The sequence below is a fragment of the Raphanus sativus genome, chromosome 6, assembly GCF_000801105.2.
Source record: "Raphanus sativus cultivar WK10039 chromosome 6, ASM80110v3, whole genome shotgun sequence".
Classification (NCBI taxonomy): domain Eukaryota; kingdom Viridiplantae; phylum Streptophyta; class Magnoliopsida; order Brassicales; family Brassicaceae; genus Raphanus; species Raphanus sativus.
In genome coordinates, this window is record NC_079516.1 from 2,703,424 (window position 1) to 2,723,518 (window position 20,095).

The window sequence follows — 20,095 nt, forward strand, 5'->3', positions numbered from 1 at the left end:
TTTTTAATTGTTAACTAACTCGGCTCCGAACACAAAATCTTAATAGAAGACCCAAAACACACAATCATGAATGTAGTCACTAGAGCTCATTCGAGCACCTCCAAACTTCATCTAAAAGAAATCTACCGAATTTTTCATAAGTTTCTTATCAAAATTTAAATTTATGCTATATTCATAGATCTTACAAATTCGATGATAAATTGTATTTAAAAAAAAAAATTTAAACGATCAAGGGTACGTACGAGTTTAAATAACGGCAACGAATATGAAATTTTTTGGTCTAAGACGAATATGAAATTAATTATACCATTATGGTTTTCACCTTTTAAGTTCGAGAAGATAATAAACATAAATTTCAAAACGATTTTGAAAGACAACGACTAGCTATAGAAGTCAAGAGAAGTTGATGAATTATTTCATGATTCATCACATATCATCACCACACCATATAACTCAATATATCAAGAAAACAATAAAGAAAAGAAATGAGTTTAAAAAACAATAAAGAAAAAAAAGAAAAAAGAAAACAATAAAGAGAAATAACATAAGAATCAGGAATTCAAATACGAAAAAAAATCAACAAGTCCATCATGGATATCCACGTCTCGCAAGATCAGAAGATGAGCCATCACCGTCTTTTTCTTGTGTAGCCGTACCGCATAAGCTAACATTTAACTCCACAAAATTTTGGTGCATCTGCTTCAACTCCTCCACGCTCGAGCCTTCATCATTCCACCACTTTTCTTCTAACTTCTTTTCACTTTTCGATTCCCTCAATTGTTTTTCTTTCTCCTCTCCCATCTCTAACTCTTCAGCCAAATCAACAAACCGTTTCTTAAGTTCTTCGATCTTTTGTCTCTTATAAGCTTCCACCAGTGATCCAGCAGTATTGGTGTCGTCTTTCCCGGATGGTTCATTTCTCAAATGGCTCTTCACTCGACCAACAGCAACTTCCATAGACGGATGTGTGAATGTGTGAGGCTTTCCGGCTTGAGAGAAAACCAACAAAGCTGCTTCCACATCGCATTGCGCAACGATCTCGTTCAGCTTCTTTGAAATCCCAGCTTTACGTTTCGAAAACGTAGTCATTCTGTCTTCGTAGTCCTCCACTTCCCTCATCTCGATCTTTTGCTTTCCCTTTGTGTTTTTCATCGTCACGTTTTTGGAACCGGAGTGTTTGGTTTCTTATAGGTTATTTAGTTTTGTGTCTTGATAAAACCATGCACGTGCACAATATATTTATAGGAAAATAGATGTATAGAAAGCAAAGTTATTTTGTTTGGTAGACATTTAATGTTTATGAAGAGACTGTATTGAATGATTTGCATTTTTGACTAATTATTTGGCAACCACTTAATATATTTTCTTAAAAATCTTGTAGTTATTATTGCAGAATTAGAGTCAACAAACTAAGACTGTAAATTGGTAACTCAATTAGTTTAAATCTTGAGAACATATCTATATCTCTCAAAGACATAACAAAATCTCTTTCCATTTTTTAAAAATGCCATTTTAAGACTTTTTATTTTATTTTAAATAATTCCATTCTATATTTTAATTATTTTCAATACAAATTTTAAGTAATGTATTAATTTTTAAACTTCATTACTTTAATATATTAATTAGAAAATTAAATAAATGTTTACTAATATATTAGTGAAGGACCAAAATGTTTTCTAATAATTTTCTTACTTTATGTAAAAAGTATTAAAATGACACTTTTTAAAAAGAAAACATATTAATATTTAAATATAATTTATTAACTGTTAACTAATTCAACTGCAATCACACAATAAATTATCTTCATAGAAGACTAACTCTAAAATCCATCTACAATTTTTATAGAATTTGTCATGACATTGATCACTATCTTCATCTTTTTTCTTTTATATTCTAAGAACTGAATAGTCTTAGGAGATTCTCTTACAAATATTCCAATTTATTTATTGTTAACTAATTCAACTCCAATCACACAATAAATTATCTCGGGCTTGGATTTTATTAATGAAAAAATAAGTTATTCAAATATGTAAGTTCAATCTGAATCAATACTTTTAGTGATAAAGTTTTCTGTTAAAAATCTCAAATTTAGGTTTTAATAGCTGCGAGACAAAGCGTATTATTTCAAATACAAAACACTATTATAATATTCTAGTATTTCAGTGTTTGTGATAAGAGCATCTCCAATGTAAAACACCATTTTTCCTCCAAAATGGAGTAAAAGTGATTATGAAGTAAAAATGCTCCAACCCCAATCTATTTCTCACTCCATAATGGAGTGATGAACAAAAAAAATTAGATTATGGAGTAAACTCCATTATGGAGTGAGAAATGAGGTGGGGTTTGAGCATTTTCTACTCCAAACTCACTTTTACTCCATTTTGGAGGAAAAAATGGAGTTGAGTTGGAGATGCCCTAACATCACACAAACAACTTTAAAGTGTATTTTTGCTCGAACAATTTTCCAAATAATTAAACAACATTTTGTTTTAACTAAGTAAACAATTAAATAACATGGAACATACACTTTTTCTCTCATAGTTTAACCAATATTAGAACCCATGAATTTTGAATATTTGGTGATGCATATATGCTTCGAACACATATATAAATTTATTACAACAATAATAATAATAATAAAAATCATATTGTAACAAGTGCAAGACGATTGGTTAGGTGAATCATACGAATATCTATCTTCCTTTCAAAATAAAATATAAGAAAAAAACAAAATACTAGTATATTAGAAGAGAAAAATAGATGTGACAATCTTCTGTAACCACCCCGATCCCCAAAAAAAAAAACAGAGAGAGCCATCGATACTCACGCCAAAGAAGATAGAAGAAGAACCATGGGCGTCGTGAAGTCAGCGATTGGCGATATGCTGATGACCTTCTCCTGGGTCGTCCTCTCCGCGACCTTCGGTTTACAGACGACGGAGATCATCTCCGCCGCGGGGTTTCAGGGAATCACTTGGGCGCCGCTGGCGATCACCACGTCTCTGATTTTCGTCTACGTGTCCTTGTTCACCGTCGTGTTCGGTTCCGCTAGCTTCAACCCTACCGGAAACGCTGCGTTTTACGCCGCCGGGATCCCCGGAGATACCCTTTTCACCTTGGCCATCAGAATGCCTGCTCAGGTAATATACTACTAATCTTAAAGATCCAAAGTTTTGGACTTTGAGTCTCGCGCGTGTTTGAATTCTCACTTGCAAAAGGTTTGTGTTTTGTCTCTACGAATCTGAATCTAGTTGTGTCTGAATCCAGTTATGTCTGAATCTAGTTATGACTGAATCTCATTCTATTATAGTATATGCGTTTTTATCCCGTTTAGGTTGGTTGCAAGTGCTCAAATTCATCATACATCATATCATTTTGGGACAATGAGAATGATCTTGTGTCGTTAGTATATTCTCGAACTTTGATCTAGTTAGTATAGTGGGGTTTGATTTTTTTTTTTCTTGTACACGAAGAACACAGAGAATCAGATTCTTTTGGTTTGATCTATGTGTTTCCGACTTTATTAAAGCTGAAAAGAACATTTTCTTTAAGCTTTATTTTTTCTTTGTGAAGTGTCTTCCGTGTCCATGTGTCTCTGTGTAATAACATAAAGAGATAGAAAGGCTGCTAGAAACAGTGACTAAAGCTGATTTGATTAAAAAAAGAGTAAGTTGTACTCCTTTTTTTAACGGCTTGATATTTTTATTATTCATTCTATTCAATTACAAGATGTTGCAAGAACAGATGACAAAAATGGAACAAACTCCACTGTTGTTGTGAATTACAAGTTATACTTATATTGAGTAAAAAATACTTTAACACCTCTTGGTAGTATTGAATATTTGTTCTTTTTTCACTGATTATTTGTGGATAATGTTTGAACAAGGTAACTGATTATCTGTGGATGATGTTTGTAAAAAGAAATGTGAGATAATTTTTAGTGATTTTCAGGCAGCTGGTGCTGCAGGAGGTGCATTGGCCATCATGGAGTTCATACCAGAGAAGTACAAGCATATGATTTCTGGACCTTCCCTTCTAGTTGATGTGCACACTGGGGCTATTGCAGAGACCATCTTGAGTTTCGGTATTACCTTCGCGGTGTTGCTTATTATCCTCAAGGGTCCACGGAGGTTACTAGCCAAGACCTTCTTGCTTTCTCTTGCAACCATTTGCTTCGTTGTTGCTGGCGCTAAATACACCGGACCAGCCATGAATCCTGCCATTGTAAGTATCGATTGGTTTCACGTTATGATATTATAAAAGATGAATGATCTCTCTAAATACGTGTTTTGTATGTTTGCAAATGCAGGCGTTTGGGTGGGCGTACATGACCAGCTCTCACAAGACGTGGGACCATTTCTACGTGTACTGGATCAGTTCTTTTGTTGGAGCTTTGTCTGCTGCGTTGGTCTTCCGTACTATCTTCCCTCCACATCGACCTCGACCTCGACCTCAGAAGATGAAACAAAAGAAAGAGAAGAAACCGAAGAAAGATAAGAAACAGAAGAAAGCCTGAGGAGTAAACCAATCGACACAACACCGGTTCAATTCTTTACCGGTTTTGGGATTTAGAAAGATTCAAAATGTTTTTTTTTTAATTCCAAAATTAAGGAGAAACCAACAAAAGGTTCTCCTAATCATTGTTTAGATTCAAGCTTTTATTTATCAAATTGATTCAACTGTTATCCGGTTTGTGCACTAATCATTCAGTCTCCCTTCCGGTTTAGAAACATGAGACTATCAATGAATGGGTTGACTTTGGTTCTGTTCGCCTCAGCTTGCGGGATAAACCGATATTTTGGTTTAATTTGAATTTATTCGGTTTAGTTATCTTCAATTTGGTTCGGTTAACTCACTCTCTCGGAATCGTTAAATCATAAACGTAACGACTTCATCTGATTCCCATCGCTCTCCGATTCACACAGATCTGTGATCAATCCGTCACCAACCACCGCACTCGCAATCCCATCGCCGATCTGGATCCGTCAAAGGATCCGCCGCAGTCCTTGAAGACATCGGCGTCCTCCGCCACCACCAACAAGATCCGATACCGCTCCCCTTCCGCCTCCGAGCTACTCGAGTCAGGACTCGCCACTTCCCCCACCTCCGACTCCGACAACGGCGCGAAAATGACGGCGAAGCGAGCGATCGGGAGGCACGAATCAGTCTCCGATAAGATCCGCCGGCACCGCGGTATCCTGCTCGTGATCTCGATCCCGATCGTGCTGATCACTCTCGTGATCGTGCTGATGCCTGGGACGTCCGAGTACGCGGGGTTGAAGGGAGGAGGATCGGATTCGAGGAAGTACGCTGTGATTTTCGACGCCGGGAGCTCCGGGAGCCGCGTGCATGTTTACTGTTTCGATCAGAAGTTGGATCTCGTTCCGTTGGAGAATGAGCTCGAGCTCTTCCTTCAGGTGTTTTGCAATGCAATGCTTAAAATTGATCTTTTAGGCCGGCGTTTGAAGGATGTTTGAATTTGTGTTTTCTAGTTTTGTAATCGGTTTGTGATGTGGTTTTTCAGCTGAAACCAGGATTGAGTGCGTATCCTAATGATCCTAGACAATCAGCAAACTCTTTGGTGACTCTTCTTGATAAAGCAGAGGACTCTGTTCCTAGTGAGCTGCGTCCCAAGACTCCTGTCAGAGTTGGGGTATGGAAAACGAGTTCCTTGGCACATAATGATAATTGGAGCTAATCATCACTCATTATACTATGTGCAGGCGACTGCTGGTTTGAGGGCTTTGGGTCATGAAGCTTCTGAAAACATTTTGCAAGCGGTAACGTTTTGTGAAAACATTTGATTTCTGCAAAAATTATCCTGCTTTTGTAGCGTTTGTACTAAAAATATAATTTTGTTTTGAAGGTTAGGGAGCTCCTGAAAGATCGAAGCAGGTTGAAGACTGATGCAAATGCAGTTACTGTTCTGGATGGTACTCAGGAAGGTTCTTATCAGTGGGTATGTTGTCTAATTTTGTCCTATCTATTTGTGTCAGAGTCGTGTTAATTCCAGTTCGTACTGTTATTATTTATAGTATGACTGAAGACTTTTGTGCTTGTATTTGTTGTATCTCTGTATGGATGCCGTAAGTATTCAGAGTAGTAGTTCCGAGAACTGATATCCTCGAATAGTTTTTGTTTTATCTTAAAACAACATGTAGTCAAGTAACAAGTTTCTTTTTTTTCTTCTTCATTGTCCATTTCTAAGGTGACTATCAACTACTTGCTGAAGACTTTGGGAAAGCCTTACTCAGATACGGTTGGAGTGGTTGATCTTGGTGGGGGCTCTGTTCAGATGGCGTATGCTATATCAGAGGAAGATGCTGCAAAAGCACCAAAACCATTACAAGGAGAGGATTCTTATGTCAGAGAAATGTATCTCAAGGGACGAAAGTATTTCCTCTATGTTCACAGGTTGGTCATCTGTAATTGCTTTTGTATCCCTTAAGATTATTCGTTCTTCCTTATAGGCGAGACATGAACCTAGTTTTAGTTAGCCTGTTAACTTTAACGCAATATCTTATTGGCTTGTTGACTGCAGCTACCTACATTACGGTTTATTGGCTGCGCGAGCAGAGATTTTGAAAGTTACCGAGGGCTCTAACAACCCCTGCATTGTGACCGGCTATGATGGTAAGTGAGAGACATTGTTACTCGAGGAACACTCTGTTTCAAACTAGAACTCTCATCCTCATAACATTACGGTTTTCTTTTCTATGTCGATTTTATTTTTGAAGTTCAAAGTAATCAGTGTTGTATCCTTTTGGAACATGTGATTCGTTTCAGGTACTTACAAGTATGGAGGAACGGAGTTTAAAGCCGCTACTTCTCCATCCGGTGCAAGTGTAGACGAATGCAGACGAGTAGCTCTTAAGGCACTCAAAGTCAATGATTCAGTGTGCACACACATGAAATGCACATTCGGTGGAGTATGGAACGGTGGAGGCGGTGGTGGCCAAAAGAATATGTTTGTCGCATCGTTTTTCTTCGATAGAGCAGCTGAGGTAAAATATTTATCGCCTTTAAAAGTCTTCGTTGACATCACATTGTTTGTCTATGCTTAAAACCAATAGTGTTAATTGCAGGCTGGTTTCGTTGACCCGTCACAACCAGTGGCTACTGTTCGTCCATCTGACTTTGAGAAAGCAGCGAGCCAAGCGTGTAACATGAAAATGGGAGAAGGGAAAACAAAGTTCCCACGTGTGGAGGAAGACAATCTTCCTTACTTGTGCTTGGATCTTGTTTACCAATACACTCTTCTCGTTGATGGATTCGGTAAGCTACTCTCTACGTCTTTCTTTTAGATTACGCCTACAAGTTTTTGATGATAATGGTTAGTCTGCATGTGTTAGGTTTCTTAATAATTCAGTGATATTATGAAAGCAATCACAGACAATAACAACGTTAATGATTTTAAACAGGATTGAAGCCATCACAGACAATAACGTTAGTGAAGAAGGTCAAGTATGGAGAACACGCCGTGGAAGCTGCCTGGCCACTAGGAAGCGCCATAGAGGCCGTATCTTCGCTATGAGTTAGGGAATTTTTGGGAATTTGCACAAAAAGACCCATATTCTTTTGACTTCTCCCAAATCATTCCCATCCTTTTTTACTTTCTACCTCCAAGTTTTGTTACAATCATAATCCTTACTTCCTTACTATTGATTTTTGTTACAAGAATCATTCTAGAAAAGAAGACAAAATGAGTTTCGGTTCTTACTATATATCTAATTTATTATTTTCCTCTTTTGTAAAACTAAACTGAATACGTGTCCTTGGTTTCGTATAAATGCTTTCCTTATTGAGAGTATTTGTTTTCACGGTTGAGAATTTGATTTTGTAGTCTGTCCATTGTTTGTCTCTGTTTTTTCCTCTTCAGACCTACAATTTTTGGGGGTGTATTGATTTAGTTCAACGTCGCTAATTCAGTAAACATCATTGTATTTCTCTATTACTAGTCAATATACAAATCGCATTTTAAGCCAAAATATATTTTCCCTTGAATTCTCTTTTTTAATCTACTCGTCGAGCAAAAGATGAGTGTGTGCAAAAAGAATTGAAGATGAGGGTTGACAAGTCAAAGGCATTATACATAGTTTGGAACTTATACGTTATACGAGTGGTCCCGTCATATAAACTTAACTACTACTTTGATTTGTGACCATTTACACGTCCACCCATTCTAATCTCATGTCACCAGCTTGACTTCCAGGACCAAAGTAATATAGTATTACATTAATATACTAGTTATGAACCATTGAATTCCTATGAAAACTCAAATCAGGTAAAGCTATATATACACACTATATAAGCGTAAAACTTGTTTCGCTAAACCATCAGTCAGACTGTGTAAGGAACTAAAATTATTATTTGGTCCACAATCAGTTTATTATTTGTTTGCTGCTTAAAACAAACAAAATTTATAATATGTTAAAATAACTTATATGTGATAATCGAACTTCAAAACAAAAGTCTCTTCTAGAATACAACAGTCAAGACTTAAAAGTATAAGATGTTGATTGGTGAGTAGTTGTAAACTTGACAAGTTAGTGTTCAAATTCCAGTGGAACAAGTAAGCTTTCATTATATCTAACCACGCTAAGACACACTTATTGAGATAATCGAAATAATAATTTTGCTACATATTTTTCTTAATATGAAGGATATCCACACCGATATTTATATGTATAATATCTTCTTACAAAATAGCATTATATCTTTATCTTTATAAAGTGGAGAAATGGAAAGAAAGATGAGAAACTAAAGTTTTAGCAAAAAGAAAAAGATGAGAAACTAAAAGTATAATATACCATTCCTAAATTGTGTAAAGAGACCACTATTCAACCAAGTTAGTACCCATCATTCAAGAAATAAATAAAAAGCTATCTCAAAAATATAAAAGTATATAACGACAAAGTATGAAAGGATGTAAGAAGATGAGTATCCATTCCGTTCGGTATAATAAGTTCGTGACCTACTACCAAAAATAATACAGTACATTATATACTACAAGATACCAATGTGTAAAAACTTAAAATAATATTTCAAAACATTGCTAGTTGATCGTTGTAAATGAAAAGAGTAGCTTATATTAGGAGTGTTAAACTAGTTTTGTAAGACCATATGCAATGGTGGATTCCATACTAGAATCCTTAGCAATATTATAGTATTATTTTTTTTAATTTTTTTTTGTTTGAATAGTTAAGAATTCCAGTAAAAATAATGTGTCCAATGGTGGATTTCATACTAAAAAAAACGTCTGTAACACAGACAACCATTCAAAACAAAACAACCTTGAGGGAAAAAAGCAAGTGATTTCCGATGAACGGAGTAGGTTCATCTAAGTTGCAATCTCCAATTCAACCAAAACTTAATAAAATCTATCTTACATAGCCTAACAATCAGCTTCGAAATCATCAGATCCAAAACAGAGGAACGTACGAGTAGGTTCCGATGACCGGAGCGAGGAGGAGAATAGTGCTGATCCAATTCTCAGAGACCTTATGGTGAATCTTCCCCGTAATATCCCAAAATAGACCAGTCATAGCGTAAACCACCGCCTTCAATTTTCACCGCTTTCAATTTCACCGCCTTCAGATTCCGATGACCCTTTTTTCCCATACAAAACACAAAACCCTTCTCATCCACTTAATTTTGGCCACGTATCACAAGGACCGAGTCCTTAAATCTCTTAATGACGGACCAATCCTTACGTTTATTAGTCTTGATATTATTATTATATTCTAACTACCATATGTTTACGTGCTAAGGATTCGGAACAAACTCCCGTTGCGCATGCTCTAACTAGTTACTACCTACCTATATTGGTGAAATGATTCGTCAAGAAATTTAGTATCTTCATCTTGTCTATAAATAACGCGATGGACAACCATGTACTATCATTTTGCCAAGATTAGTTTTTCAATTTAAAAAGCTGTTGAATTCAAGTGGATAATATCAAACTTTTATGAGGAGTGTGGACTTACATTTTTTTGGCATATGCTATCTTTTACGGTTTGGCTTATTATAATATTATTAGTAATGCTCCTCTCTTTCTCCCTATCTCTTTTTTCGGTTCCTAAAGCAAGTTCCTTCAGATTTTGGCGTTTTCTAATTTTCTATAACCGTCTATTTCTACTTGCTATCTTTCTACATCTACAATTTAGACTTTTGTAGCAAATAATCTACAGAAATACATGTAAAATGAATATATATTTTGTTAGCAAAACTTTCAGCTATAGAAAATTGTTAAATCTATTCTATTAAATAAGCAAAGCTTTCTACTATAGAAAATTGTTAAATCTACTTTATTAAAACAGAAATATAATCTATTGATAAATGTTATATCTAACTATATATTTTATTTATTTAAACAATTATTTTATTAAATTAAATTAATATTAAATACAAATATAATTATAAAAGAAGACTCAAATATAAAAATAAAATTAAAAAATTAAAACAAAAATATCCGTCTTTTGAAAAGGCAGACCAAAATCTAGTTTTCTTTTTAAAATGAGTGCATGTAAATTTAGTTAGGAAACAAAAGTGTTACATCAATATATTTTAAGCAAACAAAATAATACTGATGGTAGAAATATTGTAAATATTTGTTCTGAAAATGTATATTGAAAATGTAAACATGCAAAACATGTCACTAAATAGGTTTGAAAGTTGATAAACATAAGATTTTGAACGTCTTCAGCAATCTTATTAACTAGACAAACATGGTTGAGTAGTACGGTGGGCTTGAAAAAGTACCAAGGATCCCGGATTAAAAATCTACCAAACTTAAATTTATCCATTTGTATAGCTAATTGATATAGATATCTAATTTCTATTGCGAACAACCAAGTTTATCTGACACCAGTGACAGACAAAACATTAATCGATTGAACTTTAGCACACCGGATACTTCTGAATTATCAAAAAAAGAACAATCTTATTCTTGAATTTATAATGCTCGATATATATGTTATGAAATACTGAAGAACTATACACTGATCTATATATTCAAACAACTCATCTCGTCTGGTACAATAACGTTTTATTTTTTCATTGAAACGTTAGGTTTTCTTATTTTTATTTTTAAGTTAACTGAAACTATTAAAACAGAAATATGATCTACTAATAAATGTTATGTCTAATCATGTATTTCATTTATTTAAGGCACTATTGTATCAAATTAAATTAATATTAAACATAAATATAACTATACAAAAAACTAAAATATAAAAAATAATTTAAAAAATTAAAATAAAAATATATATACCATTTGAAAGGCTTGATCAAAATCTAGTTTCCCTCTTAAATTAGTGCATGGAAATTTAGTTAGAAAACAAAAAGTGTTACCTCAATATGTTTTAAGAAAACAAAATAATATTGATGGTAGAAATATTGTAAATATGTGTTCTGAAAATGTATATTTGAAATGTAAACATGTAGAACATGTTACTAAATAAATTTGAACGGTGATAAACATAAGATTTTGAACATCTTCACCAATCTTATTAACTAGATAAACGTTATTACTTAGATAAAAATGGTCGAGTGGTACGGTGGACTTGAAATGGTACTAAACATTACGGATTTAAAATCTATCAAACTTTGATTTATCCTTTTTATATAGCTAATTGACATAGATATGTAATTTCTATTACGAATAACTGGGTATATATAGCGCCGATAAACAAGTTTCTAAAGAATTAATCGATTGGACCTCGGTCCATCGGATACTTCAGAGTTATAAAAAAACAATATTATTCTTGAATTTATAATGCTCGATGTATATGTGATGAAATACCGAAGAAGAACTATACACTGACCTATACATTCAAACAACTCGTCTCGTCTGGTACGATAACGTTTTATTTTTTTCATGAAGCGATAGGTTTTATTATTCTTATTTTTAAGTTAATTGAAACTATGTGTTCAAGAAAAAGTAATTGAACCTATATAAATATACACTAACCTTTTCCTGTAAGAAAGTATAATATGCATATTAAAATGAACATGCTCACCTATAATTCTAGCTAGGTGCAAAACGTTGACGCTTGATAGAGGAATCGAAAGTCACACGTGTTGTTGCTGGCACGTTGACTAATTTATTTTTCATTTTTCTTGTTTTCTTGTTATTTGAGGGAGACTTTAGATTATTTTTAATTTGAAAGAAAAAGACTTCAGATTTTATAAGAAAAACATATGTCTACCTTGATTTACCTTATAGCCTACTGGCGTGTGATAAAACTCCATTTTCTACAAGCGAAACAAAAGTCGCAGATTTGATTTAAAAAAATTCTTCGATGTTTTATGTGCATATTAAAACACTTTCTTGTAAGTTGTAAATTGTATTTTTTTGTGCACCTGTAACGTGTATTTTCTACAACTACTTTGTTTTTTTTTTTTGAAAATAAGGCTTTCAAACAACTACAACTACTTTGTTTTTTTTTTTTTTTTTTTTTTTTTGAAACCTTTTTTCTATTAAAATGCATGAGAAGGAAAAGAAAACAGGTCTAGCCAAGACCTTAGTTATGGGCTTTCGCCCTTACATAATTTAAGCCCTTCTATAATATAAAGCCCGTAATAACACACAGCAAATGAAAACCCAAGCCCAGTAATCAAAAAGCCCTTGAGTAGTTGGAAGATGAATCAGTTTGTCGATGGTATCGAAGTAATGAGGAGCGATGAAGAGGAAGCGGTTCAGTTTGCAGATTGCATCCAGAACTGCATCATGAGGGAGCAAACCGCAGGGTTGGTTTCTCTAAAGCACTGAATTCGGTTTCTGATAGTTCTGTCCATAGTAGAAGCGATCTGGGAGTACGATTTGAGGACTTGGTTGTGCAAACGCGAGTTCCGTTCCAGCCAGAGAGAGTAGAGGGTTAACTGCCAGACTATGTTGGTAGTTGGTTTTCTGTATAATTCCTTGCGTATTGTTTGTTATGCGTACGTGCATATGTAATATTCACAATCAGTGGGTTTTAACGTTGATGTCACAGTATTTGACTGATACTATGAGACCATATATATATAATTCATACATACGAAATTTATAGGAGGTCGTAAAGGTATATATAGCGTATTTGACGAATACTTTGTCCATGAATTTAATTAGGATATGGAGCACTCTCTGTTTGTTATGCGAGGCTTTTCTAACACTCATTAATAATTTTCAAGTTGAAAACAAGTTGGAACTTGATTTTAGTTAAGCTGGAACTTTCAGAAGACTAATATACAGAGAAAACTTTTTTTTTTTTTGAAACCTAAGGAAACTTACTTATTATATTCCCTTTATATTGCGATTATTAGTTTATTGAATACTTAACTCAAGAAATGAGGAGACTAACTCATCCTTTTATACTTACTTTATGAAGTAAGATTCCTAGCAAACTGCTATCAATTAATTTGAAAAACTTGCAAAACCGAGAGATAATATTGTCAGATGATCGTTGTGATACGTTATTATGTGTCTTATTTTTATAGCAAACATATTTTTACATGAGACATTTCTATTGCGAAGTGGTACATTTGAAAATTTAGTTCCCATTTAGTAATTAAATAGGTATAATATCTGTTATATCTTTGAACGATCCCGTAATTATTTGTGTAACTTATAATTGACAGTCATGTGGTGCCTCTTTCTGTGAACTAAGGTTCAATTATTGGTTTGCTTAACTGCACCTTCGAACCTTATTATCTAGCCACTGGAAAATAAATCACTGACACGTACTTAAAAATTTAGAACAGAAAAATCAAAATCAGAAGTATATTTTGGGGAAAGTTGGGTTAGCGTGTGGTTTGCGTGTGCGTGTGAATACCCCGTGGCATATCATTATCATTTAAACAAAACACTCTATCTAAATAATGTATGCGTTGCACAGAAAAAAAAAATCTAAATAATGTATGTTTAGCTATGTCTAGGCTAATTAGCTTATTAAATTATGTTTTTAAAGTAGCCGTTAGATAGATCGTGTGGGAGTTTATGATTCCACGTTTGTTCTTCCGGAAGAAACAAATGTTTATATTTGGTTTGCATCCCACCAAGAAACATATCAAATTAAGATTAGTTTAATACTTGCTTCATTAGACAAAACACACCGTTAATAAACTAGTTTAGCAATGAAAAAAAGTATTGGTCTTATTCTAAAAAAAAAAAAAATTGGTCTTTTGTCAACAAATTATTGTCCTTGTCATCTCCACACATGTTGAAGCGGCACTGGTCAAAGTTTACTTTTGTTTTTTATATATGGATTTGATTCAAAGCTTCGTGGTAGTTCTTATCTCATTTAATCCAATCAAAATGTTGGTTTGATTCGTCTATCCAATTATATTTTACCGTAATAATAAAATATAACGTAAACCACAAACAGTTCCACCATAATTATTAGTTTCTTTTTATCAAAAAGAAAAATATTAGTAGTTTCTTTCTCAAAAATAAATTGTTTTGTTTAATTCATAATTATAAATTGGTCGGTAAGGAAAGTTGACAAAAAAAAAGAATTGGTCGGTAAGTACATAAAATAAGTTAGCAAAGAACTACAGTCGGGATTTGTATGGTTCGATTGCATTTCTATATACGGTAAAACATCTATAAATTAATATATTAAGAATTTAAAATTTTCTTAATCTATAGAAATATTCATCTACAAAAATTTCATTTATTAAATTTTTTTCTATTTTTTGTTTATAAAATAAGAAAATATTTGAATTTATCATATATACATCATTTAAATTTTAGAAATTTGACTTTCATATTATTTTATTATCTTATTTGGTGTATATTTTTATGTTTCATAGAATATTATGTGATTTTTGATATAATTTTACTAAATATTATCAAAATATATTGAAATATTAAGAAAAATAAATGTATTTTCATTGTAAATATAAAACCAACAATATAATGTTTATTTTGTACTTATATAAATATATATTGATAGATTATTAATTTATGATTTTAATGAGACTATATATTTACATGAAGTTTTAAAATATTATTATCTTATTATTTTATCGAGTTATATCATATTTTACACTGTTCCAAGTTGAGACCAACAAATTTTATTAATTTATAGAGATTATTAGCTTATCGAGTATTAATTTATAGATGTTCTACTGTATGTGTTTGCATATGCACGTTCATATTTTGATAAACTAATATACTCTCTTTGTTTTATATTAAGTATTATTTTAACTTTTTTCTTTTCACATAAAATTATTATTCTACAATTTATATTTACTTTCAGCTTAATAGTAATTACAAAATATATTAATCTTATAACTAAATTTATTTATCTAAAATATTTTTTGTTAAACGGATGATATTAATAAAAATATAAAACATTTTCAATCAGTTTTTTAATATGTATAAAAATGTTTAAATGACACTCTTTGTGAAACGGAAGGAATATATGATATTTATACATCTGATATCTTTATATACGCAAATATAAATGATAAATAGTAAATAATACAACTTGTATCTGGTGAGGAAGGATATAAATTTTCCATATAAATGTAAGGTAATATTTTTAAAAGGCAAGAAAAATGTGCTTAACTATTATTGTACGAATTTGGCAAAAAAAATATTATTGTACGCTTCATAGAACTTTAATACATTTTTGTAACATTCTGATTATCTTCATGACTAAATATTGACGTAGAACAATAAATATTATTGACTACTGAATTCTATTCATGTTTTTCTTTAATTTTCTGCATTATAACAAAGAAAAAGATAAAAAGTTTATAATATACAACTTGGATAACAACTATGCAATGTATAGTCTTATGTATATGTATTGCAATTTTACAAGCCCATGATGATAAAGAGTATGCAGAAAACTTTTTTTAATCAAAGTATGCAGAAGGCAAATTTTTTTTTTTTGGGGTCAAATATGCAGAAGACAATTATGTAAAGCTTTTATCATTAAAAGTTGTTCTTATCTCTTTTTATATTAGAGGGCAGAAGGAAATCTCTTTCGTATTTAAATTTTCTTTTTCTGAACACACAACCCTAGCTATTACCATCATCAATGAATGATAATTGTTATCTACATTTGGAGAGTTGGGAAAATTCAATTAACGTCACAAAATTGGAAAAATTCATGAATCATAAAAAGCAGCTCGTATCACATCTAAAATAGTACGTTAGGGTTTTACTGTTTTCGGATTTTAATTTTTTTTTTGGGTTTTAGTTTTAAGATCATGTATTTTAATAGAGAGCTAATAATCCAAAAAATTAACGTTCTCATAATCTTCTCCTGTATACATGGTGCGTGTACTGCAACAAGTTTTTTTCAATAAATTTGTACTTGAATCATCTCGTTTTTGATATCAAGTTATTAAAGTTTTTCCGAGAAAAGAAAATCACTCTTGAGAATGTATGATGCTTACGTCAGCAGCCGCATCTGGGAGTACGTGGATATGGTTAGGACAAAAGCAAAACTAACCAATCAGATGTAATCTGGGAGGACACAGCTGTCTCGTTTGGGTCCACTTCTCTAACATAACTTCAATTATTCACACTCAATACAATGACAACAAATAAATAATTAATATAGCTATTAAAATATTTGAAAATGGAACATTTGTGTTCATACTTGGATCATTGTAGATGTTTTGATATTTGTTAGGAGAAGATCGAAGAATATTTCTCAGAAAGTTTATAAAACATATACGTAATTTTGAATTCAATAGCTAAAGATGCAAATCACCAAAAAAAAAAATTGGGATTTTATATAGCACAAGGAAGTTTAATTACGTTGGACGGAATAAAAAACCAATTAGTCCGAATTTTTTTTTTTTTTGAAACCTAATTAGTCCGAAATTCATTATTATTAATAATATAAAAATATCTAAATTAATTATGTTGTACTTATTCATAAAAAGTCTTACGATAAATGTTACGTTTAAAATGATGAGAATATATGTTGACAAAAAATGATGAGAATATATAGACAACATGTTTTACAAAAAAAAATATATAGACAACATGCAAAAGACGACCAAAAATTATTGGTTAAGATATTCATTAGACCATCTGTTCATAGAGACATAGACCATGCTTTGAGCTCGATGACGATATTTGCTAGCTTCTCGCCATGAAGTTCTAATACTAGAAATTTAATTATTACCTACTTGGAAATAATTAGAACTGATTTTATTTCTTTTTGGCGACTACTTTAACATTATTTTTGGACTTTTTCTACCGGTCTGCATTAAAGAATATAATATTCTCCATTTTGTTCTAAATTTCTAATATCTTAATTTTATAAAAATTATTATACATCTATAGTAGTACTACTAAAGGACAAAAATTCACACACCATAAATTGCCTCGCAACCTGCTCTACGAAAAATTTCAATCTTTGGCTCACTTCTTCTTCCTCACCAAAACAGCCCTTATCCTCTGTTCTTTCATTTCAATAAAAACTTTCTATTTATATAAGATTTTTAAGATCAAATCAAAAGACAATGATAAGAAAGGATCCAAGATCAAGCTTACCACCAGGGTTTCGATTTCATCCAACAGATGAAGAACTCATCCTCCATTACTTGAGGAAGAAGGTTTCTTCTTCACCAGTCCCGCTTTCAATCATAGCAGATGTCGATATTTATAAGTCTGATCCATGGGATTTACCAGGTAACTAACCAATATATATTTTTTTTTTATTTCCTTCTATTTGCATTTTTATTAGTTTTTTTTTTTGCTAAAACATTTTTATTAGTGTTATAACCTTATAACACGTTTGTTCGATTTTTATCAGCTAAGGCTCCGTTTGGAGAGAAAGAATGGTACTTTTTCAGTCCAAGGGACCGGAAGTATCCTAATGGAGCAAGACCAAACAGAGCGGCTGCGTCTGGATATTGGAAAGCCACTGGAACTGATAAATTAATCGCGGTACCAAACCGTGAAGGGTTTAATGAAAACATTGGTATAAAAAAGGCTCTTGTGTTTTACACTGGAAAGCCACCCAAAGGTGTTAAAACCAATTGGATCATGCATGAGTATCGACTTGCCGAATCCATCACGCCCAAAAGAGTGACCCATGCTAGGAACGGTGGCCAAGTCAATAATTTGGGAGATCTGAATTTGAAGTCTAAAGAATACTCAATGAGGGTAAGGTCTTAAAAATACTTTTATTATTAATGGTGTATTATTATGTTAACAAAAAAATATGATGTTTTTAATTCAGTTAATAGGAGAAAAATAATTTGATTATGTTGTTTAGTTGAAGTATACTGTATATACGAATAGATCATTTTTAATTAAAAACTGCTTATTCAGCACCTATGTTGATTGTTTTATGATTTTCCTCAATACTTAATGATTTTTATTTTCCTTATTCTCTTGCAGCTGGATGATTGGGTGCTTTGCAGGATTTACAAGAAATCACACGCTTCACTATCATCAGCAGAGGTTGCTTCAGCTACAAGCGATGATCAAGAACATGAGGAAAATGGCAACGAACCATTTGTAGTCAGCGAACCCCTTTTGCCAAACGATCAAACCCTTAAACGCCAGAAGTCTTCTTTCTCCAACTTACTAGACGCTACAGATTTCACGTTCTTGACAAACTTTCTAAACGAGACTCCGGAAAATCGTACTGAATCAGACTTTTCTCTCATGTTTGGAGATTTCGCAAACCCTGACATCTATGGAAACCGTTACCTGGATCACAAGTTACCGAAGTTGAGCTCTCCAACTTCAGAGACCAGAGTTATCGGAAACAAAAGAGAACGATTGGACTATTCTGAAGAAATGATCAACACTTCGAAGAAGATGATCAACAACTTTAGTTACAATAATAGCATGGATCATTTGGATCATAGTATGGTTCAACAATCTAGTTTCCTGAATCAGGAATTCTTGATGAGTCCTCCTCACCTTCACTATCAAGGCTAGAGATGTTCAAAACCCAATTATGCGAATTAGGGCCCATTTGATGATTGAAAAGTAGGAGTTGTTACTATTATATAAAATTACAAAAGTATTGTGGGGAGGGGGAAAATATATAAAATAGTGGTCGTCGATATTTGATCGTATCAATACAACCATATTTTGAAAATTTTCGTATAATTTTAGTTCCATCTCTCTTTACAATATTTTATTATTATTATTTGTGAGAATTCTCACAAAGTTTGGTTTCTGATATTTGATATATGCATATATGATACACATATGGACACGCACTTAGCATGGATATAGCTCATATTCTTAAAATCCTTTTTGAGAATTATTGAATGGCTGACATATATAGTATGCAGATTCGTTTTCACAAGTCGTGTTGAAAGGGCTTTGTCCTCGTCCCTGGTTGGATATTATACCCATATCTTTGCGGGGGTTTGTAATCCACGTGGAGATGTAATCTCAGTTATTCTTTCTTTCATAGCCCTTGAAAAATTATCTCCACAATTACTTGCACACAGTTTACAAAAAAAAAAAAATTACTTGCACACAAAGAATTTGTGAATCACCATTTATATATCCGGTTCTATATAATAATAATCGTAAAATATAATTGATTATTTACATATAATTTTTTGCAACTGCTTTATAATTACTGTAGCTAAGATTACTAAGTATAACATGAACATTACAAACGTAAAGCAATTGAAAAAGGGAGAAGTAAATCATATCAACGTTCAATATTATATGCATAATCCAATATATCAGTTATTTTTAGTCTTCAATAGAAGCATGCGTTTTAGTAGACTAGCGAACTAATCTATTATATTAAAACAAGAGCATGACATATTGATAAATGTTACAACTATGTATTTCATTTATTTAAGAAATTATTTTATTAAATTAAATTAATATTAAACACATATATAATTCCAAAAGTTCAAATATAAAAATTAATTTAAAAAAATAAAAAATATATCTGTCTTTAAATCAGAATCTAATAATTTTATAAATTTCTATATGCTTGCTTAAGAACTGGATTATATCTTGATTCTAGCAGTAAAATATGAAAATAACTCTATATTTAGAAGTTGATACATTACTTAGAATATTATTAATATTTTTTGAATTGTTAAATTGAATTAATGGTATCTTACAAAGAACAAAAAAGTAAATGATTTTTTTTTCT

The 20,095-nt window shown here is 32.3% G+C and overlaps 4 protein-coding genes across 4 annotated transcripts; 3 read left to right on the forward strand and 1 right to left on the reverse strand.

Annotated features, from left to right (window-relative positions):
- Window positions 1-588: 588 nt before the first annotated feature.
- LOC108807489 (agamous-like MADS-box protein AGL23) lies at window positions 589-1,283 on the reverse strand. Its single transcript, XM_018579775.2, has one exon. It carries the CDS (start codon window positions 1,150-1,152, stop codon window positions 589-591), a length of 564 nt encoding a protein of 187 aa, XP_018435277.1. The 5' UTR covers window positions 1,153-1,283.
- Window positions 1,284-2,759: 1,476 nt separating this feature from the next.
- On the forward strand, window positions 2,760-4,684 carry LOC130496894 (aquaporin SIP1-1-like). Its single transcript, XM_056989532.1, has 3 exons — window positions 2,760-3,139; window positions 3,951-4,223; window positions 4,309-4,684. Exons 1-3 carry the CDS (start codon window positions 2,852-2,854, stop codon window positions 4,513-4,515), a joined length of 768 nt encoding a protein of 255 aa, XP_056845512.1. The 5' UTR covers window positions 2,760-2,851; the 3' UTR covers window positions 4,516-4,684.
- A 186-nt stretch (window positions 4,685-4,870) lies between these two features.
- LOC130496893 (apyrase 1-like) lies at window positions 4,871-7,809 on the forward strand. Its single transcript, XM_056989531.1, has 9 exons — window positions 4,871-5,416; window positions 5,524-5,652; window positions 5,723-5,779; window positions 5,866-5,958; window positions 6,208-6,413; window positions 6,541-6,632; window positions 6,786-7,003; window positions 7,085-7,274; window positions 7,421-7,809. Exons 1-9 carry the CDS (start codon window positions 5,129-5,131, stop codon window positions 7,531-7,533), a joined length of 1,386 nt encoding a protein of 461 aa, XP_056845511.1. The 5' UTR covers window positions 4,871-5,128; the 3' UTR covers window positions 7,534-7,809.
- Window positions 7,810-17,350: 9,541 nt separating this feature from the next.
- Window positions 17,351-19,066, forward strand: LOC108806933 (NAC transcription factor 47). Its single transcript, XM_018579149.2, has 3 exons — window positions 17,351-17,640; window positions 17,765-18,117; window positions 18,355-19,066. The coding sequence occupies exons 1-3, from the start codon at window positions 17,472-17,474 to the stop codon at window positions 18,901-18,903; spliced, it is 1,071 nt and encodes a 356-aa protein (XP_018434651.2). The 5' UTR covers window positions 17,351-17,471; the 3' UTR covers window positions 18,904-19,066.
- The last annotated feature ends 1,029 nt before the right edge of the window (window positions 19,067-20,095 follow it).